Genomic DNA, 22,708 nt, shown 5'->3' with positions numbered 1-22,708 from the left:
AAACTGCAGCACTTTCAGACTCACACGTGCTCAGGCCTCACCCCTGAGAAGTTGGTTTAATAGGCTTAGGGTGGGGCCAAAGCATCAGTATTTTTAATAGCTCTAGAGAGGATATTGATGCATTCCCTCCAGTTGAGAACCACCACACAGAGCAATAAAAGACACGACGAGCCCACTTAGGCCAAGGCAGGAAGATGGATTAAGCCTATTCAAAGCCCAACCTCATCACCAATAAGGGACAGAGAAGGCAGAAAAGGTCCAGTGGAGAGCAACTAAACATTAAAGAGGAGGGAAGAGCTTCTAGAGATTATTTAAAAATCTCTAAAGTTATAGAAGACTACAGAGAAGAGGAACGAGGAATTATTCACCAAAATTAAAGATATCAAAGTGAGGAGAAGGCACACTCAAAAATTTGAAAGAGGTAACTAGTATGAAAAATAAAGTATATCAATCTTTTAAAAAAGCATCCTCCAGTTCAATAATCTCTGACCTGCGCCTGGCAAAGATTTCCAGTAGTCTTTTTCTCTTACCTGGATTTTATTTTTGCTCCATTGCTACCACACACTTTAGGTGAGAAATCTTTGGATTAATTATTGTAGAAAGATTTTAAAAAGAGAAAAGTAGGAGCCAGCCCGGTGGCGCAGCGGTTAAGTTCGCACGTTCCGCTTCTAGGCAGCCCGGGGTTTGCCGGTTCGGATCCCGGGTGCAGACATGGCACCACTTGGCAAAAGCCATACTGTGGCAGGCATCCCACGTATAAAGTAGAGGAAGATGGGCACAGATGTTAGCTCAGGGCCGGTCTTCCTTGGCAAAAAGAGGAGGAGGATTGGCAGTAGTTAGCTCAGGGCTAATCTTCCTCAAAAAAAAAAAAAAAAAAAGAGAGAGAAAAGTAAAAATAGATAACTGTAAAGAAACAGAAATGAAAAAAGTAAAGACAAGTCTAAATTTTCAATATGCTAGTCTTAATAGGATATATGGGACCCATCATCTTTTCACCTGTTTGTGCTATAAAACATTCTAGATAGGTGTCCATGCTAAAATAGTACTTTTATCAATTGAGGAATAAATTATATAGGAAGAAGACAGTTGGATCATTCTTTCAGTTTACTCATTGAAGTACTGTGGATAATAATGATGATGATAATAATAATAATAATACAAGATGGGGCTGGAATTTATTTTTATTTTTGGAAAACTTGCCTGAGCAATTGCATCCTTGAGTTGATTGTATTTCTCTAGGTCAAAACGTGACTTTTTGGCTCCTTTATGAAAAAATAACAAGTATTGTCTGTCTCTGGCTTCTGGATAAACATATTCCTACAAAAATAAAGGAAAAATTAAAGTATTAGTCCGTAGCCTACTACCTTCCCAAAATAAGCATTTACTGTTGATTAGATTTAATACACATACACACATATAGGATATGTACTGACTTGTGCTGTTAAATGTTTATTTCTTAAACATTTTTGATTGTGAAACACACAGAATACACAAAACTGTACATCACAATGAATCATTACATAATGAATATGTTAATCATCACTAGGTAAAGAAAACAGAACCCTGCCAACAACCCAGAAGCCTCCTCCTGCCCTTCCCAATTACTAACCCTTCTTTTCCCCCCTAGAGTGATCACTGTGTTTGATGGTAATTGTTTTCTTGCTTTCTTTACAACTTTCTTACTTAAGCATGCATCCCCCTGAGCCCTACAGCTCAGTTTTACCTGTTTTTTGAATTATAAAAATGAGTCAGATAGTGTGTATTGCGTATGGATACTTTCAGTCAATATTCTCTTTGTGATATTCATCTTTTGTGTGTAGCTGTAGTCTATCTTCATTTTATATTACATTCTACTGTATGACTACATCACAATTTACTTATCTATTGTACTACTGACAGACTTTTGGGTTGTTTCCAGGTTTTGGCTATTATGACTAAGACTGTCAAGAATATTTCTGGACTTATCCCTTCTGTTGGGTATATACCTAATGAGTGGAAATCCTAGATCATAGGGTGTGCCTGTGTTCAAATTTAAGAAGTGATATCAAAGAGCTTTCCAAAATGGTTGTATCAATATACTCCCATCAGCAGGATATGAAAGTTGCCATCACTCCGTATCCTTGTCAACACTTGATATTGCCAGTTAAAAAAATATTAGCTATTCTGGTGTGCATGCAGAAGTACTATATCATATTTTAAAAACAGCCTTCCTGAGATGTAATTCACTACCATACAACTCACTCATTTAAAGTATATTAGTCAATGGTTTTCAGTATAGTCACAGAGTTGTGCAATCATTACTACGATAAATTTTAGAACATTTTCATCATCCCCAAAAGAAGCCCTATACCCTTCAACTGTCACTTCCCATCTCCTTCAACACCTCCAGTTCAAAGAACCACTGGTCTATTTTCTGTCTTTATAAATTTGCCTATTCTGGACATTTCATATAAGTGGAATCATATAACATGTAGACTTTTGTGTCTGGTTTCTTTCAAGGTTCATCTATTTGTAGGATGTATCAGTACTTCATTTCTTTTTATTGCCAAATAATATTCCATTGAATGGATATACATTTTATCCATTCGTCAACTGATAGACATTTGGGTTGTTTCCACTTTTTGGCTATTATGAATAACGCTGCTATGAACATTTGCGTACAAGTTTTTATGTGGACATAAGTTTTCATTTCTCTTGGAGATATGTAGCATTTTCCTGATCACTCATGAGGCTGAGGTCTTTCATTTCATATATTATTGGCCATTTGCATTCTTCTTTTCAAGTGCCTATTCAAATCTCCTGCTATTTTTTTCTATTGGATTGTCTGTCTTTTTCTTACTAATTTGTATATATATTCTGGAAATAGATACTTTGTTGGATATACATACTGCAAATACCTCTTCCCAGCCCGTTCCCCCTCTTAATAGTGTCCTTTCATAAACAGAAGTTCTCAATTTTAGTTTAGTCTAACTTATCATTCCTATCTTCTACGGTTAGCACTTTTCATTCTGTGTAAAAAGTCATTCCCTATTCAACAGTAATTAAGATACTTGCCTATATTATCTTCCAGGAGCTTCATTGCGCTACCTTTCATATTTAGATCTACAATCCATCTGGAGTTAATTTTTGTTTATAGTGTAAGGATGGGGTCATTTCTTTTTTTTTTTTTATATGGATATTCAATTATCTTAGCACCATTTATCAAGACAGACTTTCCTTTCTTTGCAGTGCCATCTTTTTAAAATCAAAAGTTGACTTACACTGGGTCTGTTTCTACTTTCTCTCTTCTATTCCACTAGACTACTGGTCTATTCTTGTGTCGCTGTCTTAATCACTATAGTGTTGTAACTAAACTGTAGTCTTCATAGCTGACAGAGTCAATCCTCTTACCTAGTTTTTCTTTAAAGGTTTATTGGCTTTTCTTAGTCCTTTATATTTTCATATAAATTTTAGAAGCAGCTTATTCAATTCTTTTCCCCCATCCCCAAATCTGCTGGGATTGCACCGAATCTAAAGATCAGTTTGGATAAAACTGAGATTTTTGCAATATTTACTTTTCTAGTCCATGAACATGCTATATACCATTATATTTACTAAGTCTCCTTTAATTTTATGTATTTCTACACAGAGGGCTTACCTGTATTTTGCATGATTTATTTCTAGGTATTTTTAAAAGTCATTTTAAGTTGCATCTTTTTAAGTTTCATTTTCTAACCATGTGTGACTGGCATACAGATAGATAATGTAATTGATTTATGTATATCGACCTTGTATCCAGTAATCTTAAGAAATTCACTTATGGATTCTAACCAATTACCTGTATATGCTTTTTTATTTTTTGATGTACAAAATCTATGAATAATGCCAGTTTTCTTTCTTTCCACTATTTCCATCTTTTGTATCTTTTTCTTGCCTTCTGCACTGGCGAGGACCTCTTATTCAAAGTTGAATACTTTTACCCTCTTTCCAGACAATGAAGGGACATTAGAACACTTTAAGTCCACTTACCCCCTCCAGACTTATATGCCATTGTTGTATATTTTATTTTTTTCTGTATTTTAAATTCCATAAGAGTTTATTATAATTGTTTTATACATTTAATATTCATTTGGATTCACTCACAGATTTACCATTTTCATTGCTCTTCATTCCTTTCTGCTTTCCTGACTTTCCATCTGTGATAATCTTTCTTCTGCTCAAAGAATACCCTTTAATATTTCCTTTAGTGCAGATTTGATGGTGATGAATTCTCTGCTTGTTTTTTTTGAAAACATTTTTATTTCACCTTTATTTTGGAAGGATATTTTTGCTGAGTATAGAATTATAAGTTGACAACTATTTTCTTTCAACACATTGAAGATACCATTCCACTGTTTTCTGGCTTTCATTTTTGCTGTTGAGAAGTCAGCTATCAGTCTAACAGTGACTCCTTTGAAGCCAGGCTTTTCTTTTCCCCCTTTGGCTGCTTTTAAGGTTTCTTCCTTTGTCTTTGTCTTTTGAAGTCTTACTATTGATGTGCCTACATGTGGCCTTTTCTTTACATTGGTGGTATTTGCTAGGATTCTTAAATCTATAAATTGATGTCTTTCATCATTTTGCAAAATTGTCAGCCACCAGCTCTTTAAATATTGTTTCTTCTCATTCTCTCTCCTCTCCTCTGAGATATCAATAAAATTGAATATATATTAGGCCTTTTCACTGTACTCTCTCTCTCTCTTACCCTCTCCTATATTTTACTGTGTTTGTCTTTCCATACTTCATTCTGAATAGTTTCTTCTGATTTATTTCCAAGTCACTATATCTCTCTTTAGTTAAGTCTAATCTTCTGTTAAATCCATTAAATTTCATTTATAGAATTTTCATTTGGTTCTTTTTTCTTAAAAAAAGAATCAAGTTATCTGCCAATATTCTCAACCTCACCTTTTATCTCCCTGAATATAGTTAAGTATAATTATTTTAATGGCTATGTCTGATAACTCCAGTAACTGGATCCTCTATCTCTGATTCTAATGTCTATTGTTTCTGTAGGTATTTCCTTATATATCTACTTATTTTTGATTGTGTGCTTAACTTTGTATTTGCAAAATTATTTGTAGAAATAATTTAAGGTTTAGGATAATGTTATCTCCTCCTAGGGACAATTGATGTTTGCCTCTGCCTAGAACCTGTGAGCACTAGCACTCTGGGATTACCCATGTTCTAGAACTACCTCAATCCAATTTACGGGACTGGGATGACTGAAAGATGAGCTACAGTCTCTGGGGGAGCCTATTGCAGGTTCACTCTTATTCTACAACAGTGGCCTTTAAAACTTTCAAACCAAAGTAAAAGTGTTTCACCTACTTTAGCAATCCCTAGACACCAATCTCTACAGCTTCAGTCCTTCTAGGTTATCAAGTATGGCTCAGTTTCTTGGCCTCTCAGTCTTACCCTTAATCAGCATAAGTCCTTGGAGCAAAAATCACATCTAAACACTAGGTTCACCATCCTGGGACGACTCTTCTTCTGGTCCTTTCCTGGAAATTTTTGCTATCTTGTTAGCTCTCTAGTGTCTATAAGCAGATGTGTTTTATGTTTTCTCTAACTATTCTAGCTTTTCTTAATGGGAACATTGCTCTGATTACTTAGTATGCCATAACTAGAAGCAGAAGTAAATATTTAATTATTGATGATGACAGATAATGGATGAATAGTAGCTGAAGGGACTGTGGAAGCCTTTTAAATATGGATAGAATTGAGGCCTGAATCAAGTAACATTCACTGAAGGGATCATTGTGGGATTAAAAACTTGAGGGAAAGCCCTCTACTTTCATCTAAATTGCTCTTGCTAAGCTACTTACTTATCTGTGCTGAGGATGTAAATGTATACACTAATTAAGTTTATTCAAATTCATTCAATGCTCCCTCTTTTGGGCAAGCATTTACTAAGCACTATGTGCTAGACTCTGTTCTAGAAATTTAGTGATTTGATAATAAGTGAGAAGAGATGCAGACAGCTTGGTTATGAAGGAAAGAGAGTCAGAGAGGGAGAGGTTGATAACATAGGGAACACAAAAAATAAACTGGAGTAAGATGCTGGAAAGGGGAATGGGATTAAGAACAGGTGGAAGAGCTAGCCCTGAACAGAAAAATGCCACCTCTTATTTGAGCTTGAAGAAAATAGTGTGAGAGTAGGTACAGATATTATTACTCACAGAGTTTAGGAATTAGGAAGCTTGCATCTGTTAACCTCAATTTTCTAGGAGAAGTAGAAGGTAAGGTTAAGGGTGGGAGAGGGAGCTTGAAGTGAAGTCTTAGAATAACTATTGTGGCCATATGGGGGAAGGAAATCTAATTAGAAACACAGCAGCAGCCCATTCCACACTATTGCATGATTTTTCTCTAGCAACATTTAGTAGCCTAGATATAGGATAAATGGCTAGATTTATCCAAGATTAGGAGTTTACAAAGTACATATTATGGAAAGACAATGGGGCAGAGACTGTAGCATACTAAGAAGAGAATGACAATATACTTTAAGTTGGACAGAAAAAGAAGCAACATATGAGGAAGGTGATAGTAAATACTTAAGAGAGAGAGGTCAGGGGCCTAAAGGTCTGGATGAGGTCAAAGGAGAGAGAGAAAGAGTGAATAAAAGGGCTAGAAGGAAAATAAATTGTGGCCAGAAATTATCATCCTAAGTTATAAGTGGGACAGTTCTAGGAAAGAAGGTCCTGAATGGCCATTGAAGTGGTCTGCTGGAGTAAAATACAAATGACACTTGTTGGAATTGAGATGACAAAGCATATTAAAGGCTGAGTCAGTGTTTCTTAACACCTTTTTGTCATTAGTGTCCCACTAATTGGGCTTTTTAGATATTTTTTCCCTGATTGCCTCTCTTCCCCCCAAAAGGTTTAATACTACAGGCATACTGTATATCTGTTTATGTACTGTAATATCTAAGACGTTTTACTTCCCCAAACCAATTTTTGCTCCTTTGGGGGCGACACCCGTCCATTGAAAATGAATGGGCTAGAGTGTGGACTGGGTGGTCCACATGTACCCTGAAGTAACTCCGAACAGCAATTACTGTCAGGCTCCTTTTTTGCATAACAGAAATTGGTACTTAGGTTTCACTGAAATATTAGTAAAATTCAGTATTCCACTTCATTTTATGATTTCAAAGAACCTGTCGTCTTATAAAGATTCTTTGGAACTTAATATACTGTTAGGACATATTTGGGTTGCTAACAAATTAGCATCTCATTGTAACAACAGTTTGGAAGAGTTTAAATGCTGGTGAAAAGGCATTTTGCTTTATGGGTGTTAATTATGGATACTGACATGGAAAAGAATATTAAACGTGAGAAACTCTATGTACATTTTATTTGGTCAATGTTTTCCTATTCACAAATGAGCAAATTGTTTACCACTGCTACTTTGCAACTTGTCACTTGGGGGCAGCCAAAATTCTTGGGAATCACAGAAGTCTAGCATTTAACTAGTAGGATAGATAGGCTATTAAAGATATAAGGCACTGTGTTAGGCATGGTAGGGAAATAAAAATTGGAAAAAACTGAATGCCTAGCATCAAAAGATATTATAGCCTAGTAGAGGGGAAAAGACATTGTACGTGAATAATTATAATACAAGATAGCATAGGATGAGTGAAACGAGAGGCACAATGTGCTACAGGAATTCAGAAGAGGGAGAGATCAAAGTTGGCTATAGGGAATTGATCAAAGGTTCATGAAAGATATGCATTTAAGTAAAATGTGAAATATGACAGATCAACAGGGAGAACTTTCTCAATGAATAGAATGATGTGAAGTAACGAATGAAGTGGTGGAAAACTCAGGGCATTTTTGGGAAATGAAGAATCTGATTTGTTTAAAACACACAGTACATATACAACAGAGTTGAGGCATTTGGAAAAGACGTATAGCAACCAGTTATGAATATCAGGCTAAGGAGTTTAGACTTCAATCAACAGATAAAAAGAACCCATTAAAGGGGTTTATGAGGGAGAGGGAGAGGGAAGAAGAAGAGGGAAAGAAATACAGACAGACAGACATATGCAAGCCGTGTCCAGATATGTGATTAGATAAGACTGATCTGGTGTTCACAGTTCTGTTCGCACAGGATGCCCACTACGAGTCACACGTGGGCCTAGGTGCTGGAGACTCTGAGTAGACAATGGCAGGACATGAACAGTTTACTGTCTCTTTTCTCTACTAGACATGTTTGGGAGGCCCAGAAAGATTAAAGAACCTTCTGGGCTTTCATTTCCCCCCACATAAATAGGCCTATGACCACTGACCTAACAACAACAGAAACAAAATGCCTATGTTCAATAGCAGCCATATAAAAATATAAGAGAAACAACTCTCAGCTTTGTTCTGAAACTTAAGAAAATAGAAAAAGATTCCTCATATGTCTCACTTACTTCAAATGTTTTTTATCCAAGGGAGGCTGGAGCTGTGGTATCACATATATAATAATAAGTGATAGCAAATCCTTCATACTTCCTAACCTGACACTATGGATTTCCAAGCTACTGAAAAAATAGTACTGGCAATAAAAATTATTTCTAGATACTGATATTTAATAAATGAGCCTTGGTTGATAAAGAATAGAATAGTGATTAGATATCTAATTTTCACCTCTCTTCCATGAAGGAAAAATAACAACCAACAGCTGTACTCTTAACATACTTAGAAGGAGCCCAGAGTTTAGTTTAACTACTTGATTAGCTATCACCAATTCTCCATTTCAAGAATTCAATAAAAACAGAGAGCTTGGGACTACCCCATCTGACTGTTAAATTAATTACACAGTACATAAAAAGCCAAGCCAACTTAGCTGAACAAGTTATCCTACAGCTGACCACTCTTCTCCTTTGCCCTCTTATTCTATTGCTTACTATAATATTTTTATGAATTTAGTGGTTTATGTGGCTCTTTTAAGTCTGTGAGCTCCATGAGGGCAGAAGCCATGTCTTATATGTGTCTCCACCTTTAGCACCTACAATAGCACCTGATACATAATTGGCAAGCATGTGCGTGTGCACCTACACCCGTGTGCGTGTGTATGTAAAAGGATGAATGAACACTTAAAGAGAACTGACCTTAGAAAGAATATGAGAGAAAAGAGAATTACTTTGACAACTAAAACTTCATTACTATCTCATAAAAAGTTTCTTGAAGAGGAATTCTCACCTGGCGTGTCATTACAAAATATGCATACATTGCCATGGCACTTCCGTAAGTGATGAAGTAGGTGACTGGCTCCATGATGTCCCAGGAATACTCCCACCAGGTAAGCCGGGCCAAAATGCCAAACTGTGTGGCCATATAGGCAAGTCCACCCCATAGCACCAAAGTGGTCCTCTTCTCAGCTTTTCTGCTAATCTCAATTCGTACCTATGGAGCACACATGATCAATCAACTGTCAGGCAGTTTGACATAGAACCAACTTTAAACTTTTATTTAAATTGTTCTATGCTCACTAAAGAAACAGGACTCATAGTCAAGACACAAGCTAGTCTCAGTTCTAATAAATATAGCTTGTCTTCCTAAATAGTATCTGTACTTTCACTGAGTAATGTTTTATAGGAGCAATATTTTATAAGACACGTGTTTTATGTTTCACCCTTGAAATAGCTGAAAATATGGTGAAATTATGGGAGCAAATAACTTAGTTTCAATAGCTCTTCATCCAACCACAAGATTACCTTCTTTGAAAGAGGGAAATGAAAACACGCCAGTGTTCTCTCACTGTAGCATACAAGATTTACTCTATTATCAGTTTTTACTTAAAAAGCCTATGAGGGGGTGGAATAGCACAGTGAGTGACAGCATGGACTCTGGATTCAGAACGCCTGAGTTCAGGCCCTGATCTGCAAATCGCCATCAACTTCATTACTGAGCTGTTCTGAGGATTAAATAACAGAATACAGGTAAAATACTTAGCACAATTCCTGGCACATGGCAAATATTCAATAAAGGATGATAATTATTTTATCATAACTGGTACATTAAAAATGCCTTACATTTTGAAAATCTCATCCCCCTTCACAATAGTTTTTCCAGTTTAATTTATCACAATGTTTCTAACAGTCTTAAATTTAATGAGAACAACCCTGAGATACAAGTTCATTATTTTTAAAGAAATCAGGAAAAGCACAATATTAACAGTGTTTGTTCCCTTTCTTAATCTTTAATATAGTCTAACTTCTTAAAATGGAAATACTTGCATTACCATTAAAAAGTGAGGATGACACATGTTCACTGTAAAACATTCAGAAAAGTGTAAAGAAGAAAAATCAATCATAATCCTCCTATGCTATTAGCATTTGGGAATATATTCCTTTTGATTTTTTCTTTGTGTGTGTGTGTAGCAATATGCGTAACCCATTTAAAAATTGGATCATAGTATGCACTAATACGCATACTGTTTTATAATTTACTTTTCATAAAATATCATGAAGTGTTTTCTATAACACAGACCTACATAATCATTTTTAATAGTTGTGTAATATTCTATATAATATTAATTCTTAACTTGGTTAAAATCATTATCCACTACACTCAGACCCTTTCTTGATAAGCAATTTGTCTAATCTTTGTGGCAAAGGTGGTGAATCTGGTTAAGGGCAGTACATTTAGACCTCAAAGCTCTAAGTCCATTATCAAGGCTCCAAAGTCTTCCTTTTTAAGTCCTTTCTTAGCTTTAATTGGAACTTTTTAATGATTCAGTCCTCAAAACTAGTGGACTAATTTGACATAACTCAATTACATAAAGATTGGAGGGGGGAAAAATCAAACATATATGCTCTGGAAAAAATAATGGTGAAGAGAAAATTTGTGAAATTTGAATTTGCACCTTTTCCAGGGGCGCCAGTTGCTCTTTGAGATCCTCTAATCTTTCGATAAGCTCCCTTTCCTTGTTTAACTGGTGCTGCTCGATGCACAGCGTGGTGTACAGCTGCTGGACCAGTGTCTTTACATCGTTCAGCGTTGCTGCGTTTTCATGGCTTAAGAGGTCTGAAAGAAAGGGGTTACATTTTCTTTTTAAATGTATGCCTTAAATGAAGAGTTGCTATTCCTAGGGCTATTAGACAGTGATAAAAACAAGGCAGATGCAGCCACTATAGGGATCTCACCTTCACTGTTAAACTGAAGGAAAGTGATAGTTCTTTTTTAAAAAGGAGGGTCTAAAAATCCTAGACAGTAAACTCACGTTTGGGCAACTTGAAAATTTTGAAACCAACATCCACCATTATATTTTTATAAGTCTAAATGCTATAAATGAGGCAACAAATAATAAGAATCTTCATTAGATAAAGACAAAAAATTTAAAGCAATATGTTAAAAACTAGTACAGAGGTTTAGAATCAATCTGATTATCATGCTTATTAAAATATTGATCTATAATTGATCTGTGGTCTTGCCATTTTAATTGGTGATATTTTCCCCCAACTTACAGTATTTCAAATTTGCAAATACAAATGTATAAGTAAAAATACCATTATCCTAATAATCTTAGCCCCCATACACCTGCCCCTAGCATACCAACTTTTATTTATTCTTGCTGGGGAAAGATACACAATACCTTCATGGGCTTCAATCATGCTTTAAAAGGCAAGAGGTTATAAGAATGATTGAAAAGGTACAAGATTAAATTCTTTGATTCAACATACTCTTCTCTGAGTAGCATGTGTTTCCAGAAATCTAAAAATTATGTTTTGAGAATCTAATAAAAAAAATCAGCTGATCTCAGCTGTTAAAGAATTAAAAAAAAAAAAAAGCACTAGAAGTAAAGCTTTTGTTTTAGAATCTTATTAGCCTTAAATGTGACATTTTGTTAGGTATAGCACAAGGTTAGCTCTCTTCTAAATCAAAATAAGCCACAGTCAGAATTAGGCAAGTATTTCAAAGATTCTTCAAGGATATCCTTTAGTACAGTTACCACAGAAATTCAATCAATGAAAAATTCAAATAAGGGTAGCAAATTGGATTAGAGAGGAGCTGATATAGTAAAATGGGCCATAGCACCTAGCACAGTATCTGGCATGCTTCAGTAAATGTGTGCTGCATTAATGGAAACAGATAAAAGCAAGAACACTGAGTTCTAGAAGTCATCTATGTCAACAGGGTCTTCTTTGCACTAAAGTTGCAGCTCACATTTGCATACAGCTTTACACTTTCCAAAATTACCAGAAGAGGAAACTACACTCCGGAGGGCAGTAACTTGTCTAGAATGTCACAGTGAAGTGGCAGAGTCCACATCTCCTGATGCCAAGGCCTGGAACTGAGTTACAATGCTTCTATTATACCAATATTAATATTTCTCCCGCAAGCTCGGTCCCCTTTCAACGAGACAATTCCTTAGGTAGGTATAAATTATCTACGGCTAACAAAATCTCCTCACGTATATTATCCCACGTTATCCTCACAATAACAGCATGAGTAAGCTTGGTGCCCACAATTTATAAATGAGGAATTTGAATCCCAGAGAGATAAGATTAACAAACATTTTTGTACTCTATACTGATCTAGTCACTATAGAGGGGAAACAAAAAATCAAATATGAGGTGGTTCCTCTCCTTAATGAGGTCTAATAATAATATTTACCAAGTTGCAGAGCTAGTAGGGACTGGAAAAGATCTTCTGACTAGTAGTCCCATGACTTTCCTACTCTATGCCCTATCATTTTCCATTTCAACTTTCAATACCATAGTTAAACTGTATTTGCTTAGAAGTCCAACGAGAGTGGGAAGGAGAGAGGAAGGGAGGGAAGGAAGGAAGGAAGCAAGCAAATAAGCAAACTAAATAGAATCTCTCTTCTTCCTTTTCCTAATGAAGCATGGGCATGTTAATGATCAAATATGTAGGACAATCAACCTGAAAATGTATAAAATTTGAAATCAGGCTTGGCATTTGTTTTATGAAAAAAGTAAGTTTATATTAGAACATCATTCATTGGAGACTCATTAGTTTAAAAATTAATATTCATATAATGGGTTCTTCTCTGTAGGAAATTTATTTTTTATGTCAATCCTTTATGCCTTCTGGGTTTTATGTTATAGTTAGAAAGGTATTTCTCACTCCAAGGTTAAAAATATATTTCTCTTTTGATTCTTTCAGTACTTTTAATATTTATTTTTCTTCTTTAAAATTTAAATTTTTGATCTACACATGCTTTGACAAGCACTTCCATGTCTAGGTATTTTTTCCTACATATACAACACTAATATACTTCCTAAGTGACAGACTTCAATGCTGCAATATATACTATAGCAAAAGATGAAAACAACATAAAAGTCCATCAATAAATTATAAAATAAGCAGTTAAGTGAATGGTGATATACATTCATACAATGTAATACATAGCAGCTGTGAAAAAGAGTGAGGAATTCTTTATGAACTGGTATCTTGAGATCTTCAGAATACACTGTTAGGTGAGAAAAGCAGTTTGTTGGTTTCACATCTTGTCAATTTGGCTAAACTGGAATTATGTTTCCCCAAATACCTTTCCCTGTATGGTTCCTGATTAGAGTTAACCATAAGAGAAATTCAAGTGCGATTTTGGAAGGCAGAAGTAAAGCAGAAGCCATTATACTCTGAAGGCTGTCATGGGTGGCAGGGAGAAACACATGCAGATGTGCCTGCAGATGCCAGCTTGTGCTTGCTCTCCTCTGCTCTGCATCCAGCCCTTTTTTCTCAACTGCCCCTTTGTTGATTAAAGCAAATCCAGGCCCATAACCAGATGCAGCCTTCTAGGGCTGTGCTCTCCAAAATAGTAACCACTAGCCAAATGTGGCTATTTAAATTTAAATTAATTAAAATGAAATAATATTTAAAATTCAGTTCCTCAGTCACACTAGCCACATTTCAAGTGTTCAATAGCTACAGGTGACTATTGGCTACCATATTGGACAGTGCAGAAACAGAACATTTTCACTATCACAGAAAGTTCTATTTGACAACACTGTCCTAGGGATTTCCCTATTAGCCCTCCTTTGCTAATCCTTCTTATTCGAATAATTCTATGTGCCTGAATTTCCAGGTTCCCTGGCAAGCTTTGATTTGTCCACCTGTGTCATCGCTTCAAAATTAGTGACTTTGATCTTCCAAGCTCCCCTTTTCAGACGCTTGCTTCTTCAGCTTCATCTACAATTGTACACTCTCGTTCCTATAATAAATCTTTTATTGTACAATATTCACGTGATTCTGCTTCCCAATTGAATCCTGACTGATACAAACAGTATGCATGATATGCTATTATTTGCATAAAAAGGGAAAAAGAGGGGCCAGCCTGGTGGCGCAGCAGTTAAGTTTGCACGTTCTGCTTCGGCAGCCCGGGGTTCCCGGGGTTCCCTGGTTCAGATCCCCGGTGTGGATATTGTACCACTTGGGTGGTAGGCATCCCACATACAAAGTGGAGGAAGATGGGCACGGATCTTAGCTCAGGGCCAGTCTTCCTCAGCAAAAAGAGGAGGATTGGTAGCAGATGTTAGCTTAGGGCTAAACTTCCTTAAAAAAAAGGGAAAAAGATTATGCGGTTCATATTTACTTATGAACGCACTGACTATTTTTGGTAGAAAATATAAGAACATTGCTTGCTGGCACAGAGGAGGAAATGGTGGCTGTGGAACAGGGATGAGAAAACTTTTTCCCATAGATTCTTTGACTTTGGGAGTTGAACCTTGTGAATGTATTATCTATTCAAAACAAATAAAAAAATGTAATGTGCAACCGCATACCTCCTAACAGCAATGAAAAGACTATAAATATGATAATTCATAGGAAAATAGTCTCACAGATGTCCAATTCTAGGCCTTGTTGAATATAGGCAGAGTTGTTATTTTTCTGATCAGGCATCAGTAAAGCCCTGGAAAACTCAAGGGACTCAGCTTTATTTTGTTAGGTTTTCTTGACAGGAAGGATATGGTTCCATGGTATTATCATGGTGGAGGAAAACAACCTCAAACCCTTGACCCTGAGAAACCTACCCACATATTTGCAGATGAAATTATAGGAAGAGGGAAGATAAATATGCTAATGGCTTAACGACAACACTGTTGGATGATTTGCTTCACTAAAAATGCAATTAGATATTTATTAATGTTTCTGCACATGCCATCAGTGCAGATACAGAAAGAAAGATACAGAAAGACAGGGAGATGTACTAACATAATGGGAACTGGAAAGTCTTTTCAGCTACTAACATGGTTTGGGAAGGACTTTGGCTATTTGAGTCTCTGATAAGGTATTCATTATTGCTGGTATTTGGTTTGCCCATTCAACCTTTTCTCTGAAATTATTTACGTTTCCAATATCCTCTGGATGGATAAGTGGGGAAAGGGGCTTAGTGGTGCCAATCAAAATGATTCTCCTTAACAAAAAAACTTTCAACAACTAGTGAAATAGGGTATATTCTCCTCCTCTCCAAGACTAAGAGGAACGTAGTTAATTACTACTTCAACATGGATTGGGATAAAAGGCTTTTTGTGTTCCCTTTCCATATTCTCCCCTCTATTCTAGATTTAGATTAGGGTTTAAAATAATCTAATTGCTAAAACAGTTACTCTTCTCATACTGCAGTAGTCAGGGGGGAATCCAGCCATATACATCTATGATAACCAAAGGAATGCAACGGAGTTTGCAACTAGCCTTACTGCTATGACTTGCCCCATGTTCCATTTCAGTTTTTTCCTGCCTCTTCCCTCCAATTTTGAGGTTAGGTACAAGGGTTGTCAATACTTAGGTATCCATAATACCTATGGACTGCCAATTCCACACAAAAATTAAATGTGGCTATACTGGATCCTATATGAATAAGCCCTCTATCCTCAGTGCCTGGTGGAAGTATGTGAAATTAAGTTTTCACAGAGTATTTTTATTTCTAAAGTGCTATCCATAAACAGGAAAAAGGAAAACAGGAGAAAGAAGTAAAAGTTAAAGGGGGTAAGGAGAGAACAATGAAGGGCAGCAGAATTTGCTACCCTAAAATGTGTCTCTTTGGCTTGATTATTTTTATGAACAAAAAACTCAGGAAGAAACTTTGACCTCCCCACAAATCGCCTAAAAGAATTTAAGATAGAAAGCCTATTCCAGGAAGGAGCTGATACCATAGATAACTATAGTATAATATGAACTAGGCATGGTAGACAGGGAGGAACCTAGCAAGGCCCATTTGATCAAAGTCCTCTCCATGTCTTTGCAAGGCTTGGCAAATATATGTTCATCAAACATTTGTTTTCCATCTCCATGTTAATTGCCTTCCTCTCCTTTTAATTCCAAAACCACTATCCCCAACACCCTCCTTTGTCTTTAGCTAAAGATGGTATTGAAAATAGTGGCTATGGCCATTTTAGTGAGTTACTCAGTTTTCCTGGGTTTCTCCCATGTATACATGTTATTAAACTCCATTTGATTTTTTCCTATTATCGTCTCACGTCAATTTAATTCTTAAGACCAACCAGAAGAACCTAGATGGCAGAGGAATATTTCTTCCTTCTCTACAGTAGGAAAAATTGTGTCAAAACTTAAAAAATGGTTCTGGAAAAGTTTTCCTTTGTTAACTATTTTAACTTTTATTAGATAAAGGAGATTTGTTCCATCTGCTCCACATATAAAATCCTAGTGTTCCTTCTCATTACCTGATACCCCAAACCTAGTGCCTTCAATTCCTTTTCTCCATGTAGCCTTCTCACTAAACAGAGTTACAACGTGGGGAAGAGGAATATGCTTACTCATCTAGATGATTGACATTCCTCTCAAATACAGATATTCAAACTGCTCTCTTACTCAATGCGAAGCCAGGTACCTGAGCATTACTGTAGATATTCAATAAGAATGTGATTGCCTTTCAACCTCGTTCCCAACACAGACATAGATGAGTCTTGTCAATTTTCTGTTTTCTTGCTTAATTTGAGGGGCAACTCAAGGATCTAGAGGATTTGTCAGCTTGTTTTGCAGAAGAAAGAGAGTGCCCTCAGAGAGGCTGCAATCACCGATGGCCAGCTGCCAGCTGCCACTGAGGCCCATGGGCTTATCGGGAGTGACCTCTTTGTTTCTCTGAAGCTCCTCCTGCCAAGCCCCTTAGCTCTATAAAACCCCCTGCTTTCTGCTCTTGTTAAGGCAGATTTAAGCAAACCTATGCTCCCACCTTCTCGTTTTGGCCAATTCAAATAAAACCTTTCTCCACCTCCAAGCACCAATGTCTCAGTGTTCGACTTACTGTGCATCAGGCACACGAACTTGAGATTAAGAGGTTCGGTATCAAATGTAGCTGAAAAGGAGGGGGGACTTGGATGCTAGCAATATCTTCCTCAGAGAGGGAGAGGAAGATAATATGGTGGAAACAAAATTAAAACCTATTTTACATTTTCTCAAAAGAAAAAAGGTTTTCTTTATGATGTTTTAAAGGTTGGAGAAAAAGTGTTTATGGACTTAGTATTATCTGAGCTTCTGTGAGAAATGGTGTTTAATAGCATAATCTCTCATTGGCTAATAAGAGAGCTGAGAGAGCTCTGATGTGTGAATTTAAATTCTGAAAAGATCTCTTTAAATTCTACACCAGTGCTGCTATTGAGCTTACCAAATTTCACACTTCCATTTACAATTATTCCATGAATTACAGACTCCTGACTCTTGCAAACTTCACATTCAAATTGACTTCTAGGGAAGCTGGGTAGCTATTTCACAGTTCTGAGATATAGATAAAGCAAAGAGTTGTTAGGATGCCAAATCGATTACCAGAGAATCAGATATAATATCTCCCCTTTTCAGTTTCTACCTTTAGGTTCCTTATTCAACTTGGGAATAGCCCTATTTAAAAAACTAGGGGGCTGGTCCCATGACTGAGTGGTTAAGCTCACATGCTTCGCTTTAGTGGCCCGGGGTTCACTGGTTCAGATCCTGGGCGTGGACCTACACACTGCTCATTAAGCCATGCTGTGGTGGTGTCTCTCAAAGAAGAACTAGAATGACCTACAACTAGGATATACAACTATGTACTGGGGCTTTGGGGAGAAAAAACAAAAGAGGAAGGTTGGCAACAGATGTTAGCTCAGGGCCAATATTCCTCACCAAAGAAAAAAAAAAAAACAAAAAAACATGGCTTTAAAAAGAAAAAAGAAAAAGCCCCTAAAACACTCATTTCTGTTTTAAAAATACAGTATTAGACAAGATGGTTGGAATTATTCATTGATTAAAATACCTCTAGTTTTTGACAACTTTTGATAACATATGGGAGCCCATATCTCTACTTTTCTGATTGTTATACTTTATATAAGAATATATCAGTCAATTTTTAAAATTTTACTAATACAACAGAAAATCTAAATAGAAGGAACTCTCTAGGTAATTCACAAACACACAAAAAAACTGAATATAATGCCCTCAAGGTCTATCTATGTTGTTGCAAATGGCAGAATTTCCTTCTTTCTCATGGCTGAATAATATTCTATTATATGTATATACCACATCATCTTTATCTATTCATCTGTAGATGAACACTCAGGTTGTTTCCATATCTTGGCTACTGTGAATGTTGCTGCAATGAACATGGGAGTGCAGATAGCTCTTCCAGATCCTGATTTCATTTTCTTTGGATATATATCCAAAAGTGGGACTGCTGGATCATGTAGTAGTTCTGTGTTGGTCAAAGGGTAACCAACTTCCAACTATAAGATGAATAAATTCTGGGGATCTAACGTACAGCATGGTGACTGTAGTTCACAACACTGGAATGTTTACTTGGAAGTTGCTAAGAGAGTAGATCTTAAGAGTTCTCACCACAAAAAAGAAATAGTAATTATGTGAGGTGATGGAGGTGTTACTAATCCTACTGTGGTAATCATTTTGCAACATTTAAGTGTATCAAATCATCACATTGTACACTTTAAATTTATACAATGTTATATGTCAATTATGTGTCAATAAAGCTGGAAAAAAAATGAAGAGCAAACTCAAAGAACAACAAAAAATCTGAGTAAAATAAGGCCTGTGCTTCTGTTATTTTAAAGAGAACTTCTAGTCCAAGAATCAGGGACTAAAGAAGGAAAACATATTAGCATAGCTAATATATAGCTAACAACCCTGGTCTACATGTTCAATGATTCCAACTTAATAAAATCTGATTCAGTAATCTCTTACTGTTTAAAAGATACTTTTCAGATGTCAGGAACACGGAGGAGTGAGCGGTTTTCTTTGTCTCTCCCCCTCTGAACTACAACTAAATGGACATTCATTGATCAAGAGAAGATACTCACATAGCACCTCAGGACACCTGAGAGACCAGTGCTGCTATACCTTGGAAGGTGGATGGACTACCCCCAGGGAGGACGTGGAGATAGGTGACACCTCTCTGGCCTCAGACAGCCCAGTACCTGCGAGCAACTCTCCCGGCTGAAGTGTTCATAGCACTGCTGTGGCCCTGAGGGTGGGCATGTGGCTTGGTGTGACTGTCAAAACAGGTGACTACAGTCCTAAGCCCCCCGTGGTTGTTCTTTGGACCAGTGGGAAAATCCACAGTCCCACTGTGGCCCCAGGGAGTGACCTGGGCTCATACTGATAGGGAGGCCCCACGCACCAAGCAAAAAGGCTGGTGCGACCCAGGAGTAGATGCAGCATGGCCAGGCAAGCAAACTGCTGGCTGCCTTAAATGCCCATAGTTCTGCTGCAGCCCTGAGGGGACAAGTGAGATCCTGTGGGACCAGGTGGCGATGGAGCTGAGTCTGGGCAAAGAAGTTCCTGGCTGCCTTGAAAGCCCATAACACTGCTGCATTCCCTAAGGGGGGAGCGTGTCTAGGCTGGTCTGTGGGAGCAGGTGGAAGCAAATCAAAGCACCAGTGTGGCTATTCCCACAGTTGACAGGAGACCCCACAGGGACACTGCGATAACAAGGAGTGGGCCAGGCAGGGTCAGGAAAAGCGGATGGGGATCCTGGTGGGCTCAGATTACACAGCTCCTGCCCCCTTGTCCCAGTGGCAGCAAATGGAAGCAGTAACCAAACTCTATCTCTATGCAGAGGCACAAATCCATGCCATCCACAGTATGAAAAAAAAATATATTAAATCTCCAGAACAGAAGGAAAATGGCAAGTACCCAGAAAACAATCCTGAAGACACAGAAATCCATAACCAAAATGACAAAGAATTCAAAATAGCTATCATTAAAAAACTCAATGAGTTAAAAGAGAGTACAGATAGACAACTCAATGAGTTCAAGAGTTACATCACAAAAGAGCTTGAAACTATAAAGAAGAACCAATCAGAAATGTTGGAGATGAAAAACAAAATGGATGAGATTAAGAAAAATCTGGACTCCCTGAACAGTAGGGCTGATAATATAGAGGACAGAATTAGCAGTCTGGAGGACAGAAATATAGAAATGCTTCAGATAGAGGAGGAGAGAGAACTAAGACTAAAAAGAAATGAAGAAACTCTCCAAGAAATGTCTGACTCAATTAGGAAATGCAACATAAGGATTATAGGTATCCCATAGGGAGAAGAGAAGGAGAATGAAGCAGAAAGCTTGTTCAACGAAATAATAGCTGAGAACTTCCCAAACTGGGGGAGGGAGCTGGAAATCCATGTGACAGAAGCCAATAGATCCCAAAACTTTGTCAATGTAAAAAGACCACCTCCAAGGCATTTAGTAGTAAGGCTGGCAAAAGTCAATGACAAAGGAAAAATATTAAGAGCAGCAAGGCAGAAGAAAACAACCTACAAAGGAACCCCTATCAGGTTGTCAGCAGATTTCTCAGCAGAAACCTTACAGGCTAGGAGACAGTGGAATGATATATTCAAAACTCTGAAAGACAAAAATTTTCAGCCAAGAACACTCTATCCAGGGAAAATATCCTGCAAATATGCAGAAATAAAAACTTTCCCAGATTAACAAAAGTTAAGGGAGTTCATCACCACAAGATCCCCCCTACAAAAAATCTTCAGGAAGGCCGTCATACCTGAAAGAAAAAGAAAAAGAAAAAGAACAGGGGTTACAAAACCCTGAGCAAAGAGATAAGTAGATAGACAAAATCAGAAAATTGCAGCTCTCCATCAGAACAGGCAAGCAAATGCTTAATTATAACATGAAAGATAAAGGGAAAGAAAACACCAAAAATAGATATAATCTTGTCATTTTAACCACAGACTCACAACACAAGAAGAAAAAATATGTGACAATAACAACTTAGAGGGGAAGAGGAAAGGAACGGCACCGCCTTAGTGTAAGGAAATAAGAGGCTATCAGAAAATGGACTATCTCATCTATGAGATGTTTTATACAAACCACATGGTAACCACTAAACAATTAGAACAGAGACACAAATGATAAATAAGGAGAAAACTAAGAAAACCAGCATAGAAAACTACTTAACTGAATGGGAAGTCCAAAATACATGGGACGAGAAACAAAGGAAATGCAGTAGAACTGGAAAACACAAGATAAAATGGCAGCATTAGGTTCCCACATTTCAATAATCACTCTAAATGCAAATGGATAGAATTCTCCAATGAAAAGATAGAGAGTGGCAGGATGGATTAAAAAACAAAACCCAACAATATGCTGCCTCCAGGAAACACACCTCAGCCCCAAAGACAAACACAGACTCAGAGTGAAGGGATGGAAGATGATACTCCAAGCTAATAGTGAACAAAAGAAAGCAGGTATTGCCATACTTATATCAGACAAAGTAGACTTCAAGACAAAACAGGTAAAGAGAGACAAAGGGGGCAGTTTATAATGATAAAAGGGACACTCCACCAAGAAGACATAACACTTATAAATATATACACACCCAACACAGGAGCAACAAAGTACATAAAGCAACTATTAACAAAACTAAAAGGAGATATCAAGAACAATACAATAATAATAGGAACCTCAACACCCCACTTACACCAATGAATAGATCATCCAGACAAAAAGTCAACATGGAAATTGTAGAATTAAGTGAAAAATTAGACCAGATGGACTTAGATATATATAGAACACTCCATCCACAAACAGCAGGTTGTACATTCTTCTCAAGTGTGCATGGAACATTCTCAAGGATAGACCATATCTTGGGAAACAAAGCAAGCCTCAATAAATTTAAGGGGACTGAAATAATATAAAGCATCTTTTCTGACCATAAAGCTATGAAACTAGAAATCAATTACAAGAAAAAAGGTGGGAAAGGGGCAAATATGTGGAGATTAAACAACAAGCTACTGAACAACCAATGGATCATTGAAGAAATCAAAGGAGAAAGCAAATATTATCTGGAGACAAATGAAAATGAAAACACACCATATCAACTCATTTGGAATGCAGCAAAAGCAATCATAAGAGCGAAATTCATTGCAATATAGGCTCACCTCAACAAACAAGAAAAATCTCAAATAAGCAATCTCAAACTACACAAAACAGAATTAGAAAAAGAAGAACAAACAAAGCCCAAAGTCAGTAGAAGGAGATAAATAATAAAAATTAGAGCAGAAGTAAATGAAATTGAAACAAAAAAGACAGTAGAAAGGATAAATGAAACAAAGAGCTGGTTCTTTGAGAAGATAACAAAATTGACAAGCCCTTAGCCAGCTTCACTAAGAAAAAAAGAGAGAAGACTCAAATAAATAAAATTAGAAATGAAAGAGGAAAAAGTACAATGGGTATCACAGAAATACAAAAGATTATAAGAGAATACTATGAAAAACTATATGCTAACAAATTGG

At 36.9% G+C, this 22,708-nt stretch overlaps 1 protein-coding gene across 2 annotated transcripts in view; it reads right to left on the bottom strand.

The window, feature by feature from the left end:
* MCU (mitochondrial calcium uniporter) overlaps nt 1-22,708 on the bottom strand; it is a 189,534-nt gene that overhangs the window by 2,393 nt on the left and 164,433 nt on the right. The window contains exons 5-7 of one of the 2 annotated variants that reach the window (XM_070489934.1): nt 10,864-11,024; nt 9,198-9,401; nt 1,197-1,317 (exon numbers count right to left, since the gene is read on the bottom strand). In XM_070489934.1, coding sequence (XP_070346035.1) covers nt 1,197-1,317; nt 9,198-9,401; nt 10,864-11,024 — 486 coding nt within the window. The remainder of the gene's footprint in view (nt 1-1,196; nt 1,318-9,197; nt 9,402-10,863; nt 11,025-22,708) is intronic. The other variant, XM_044756880.2, reaches the window with a different exon arrangement.

The sequence above is a fragment of the Equus asinus genome, chromosome 2 (genome assembly GCF_041296235.1).
Source record: "Equus asinus isolate D_3611 breed Donkey chromosome 2, EquAss-T2T_v2, whole genome shotgun sequence".
Lineage (NCBI taxonomy): Eukaryota > Metazoa > Chordata > Mammalia > Perissodactyla > Equidae > Equus > Equus asinus.
The sequence above is the reverse complement of the archived record's forward strand: the minus strand, read 5'-3'. Positions and strand labels throughout refer to the sequence as shown.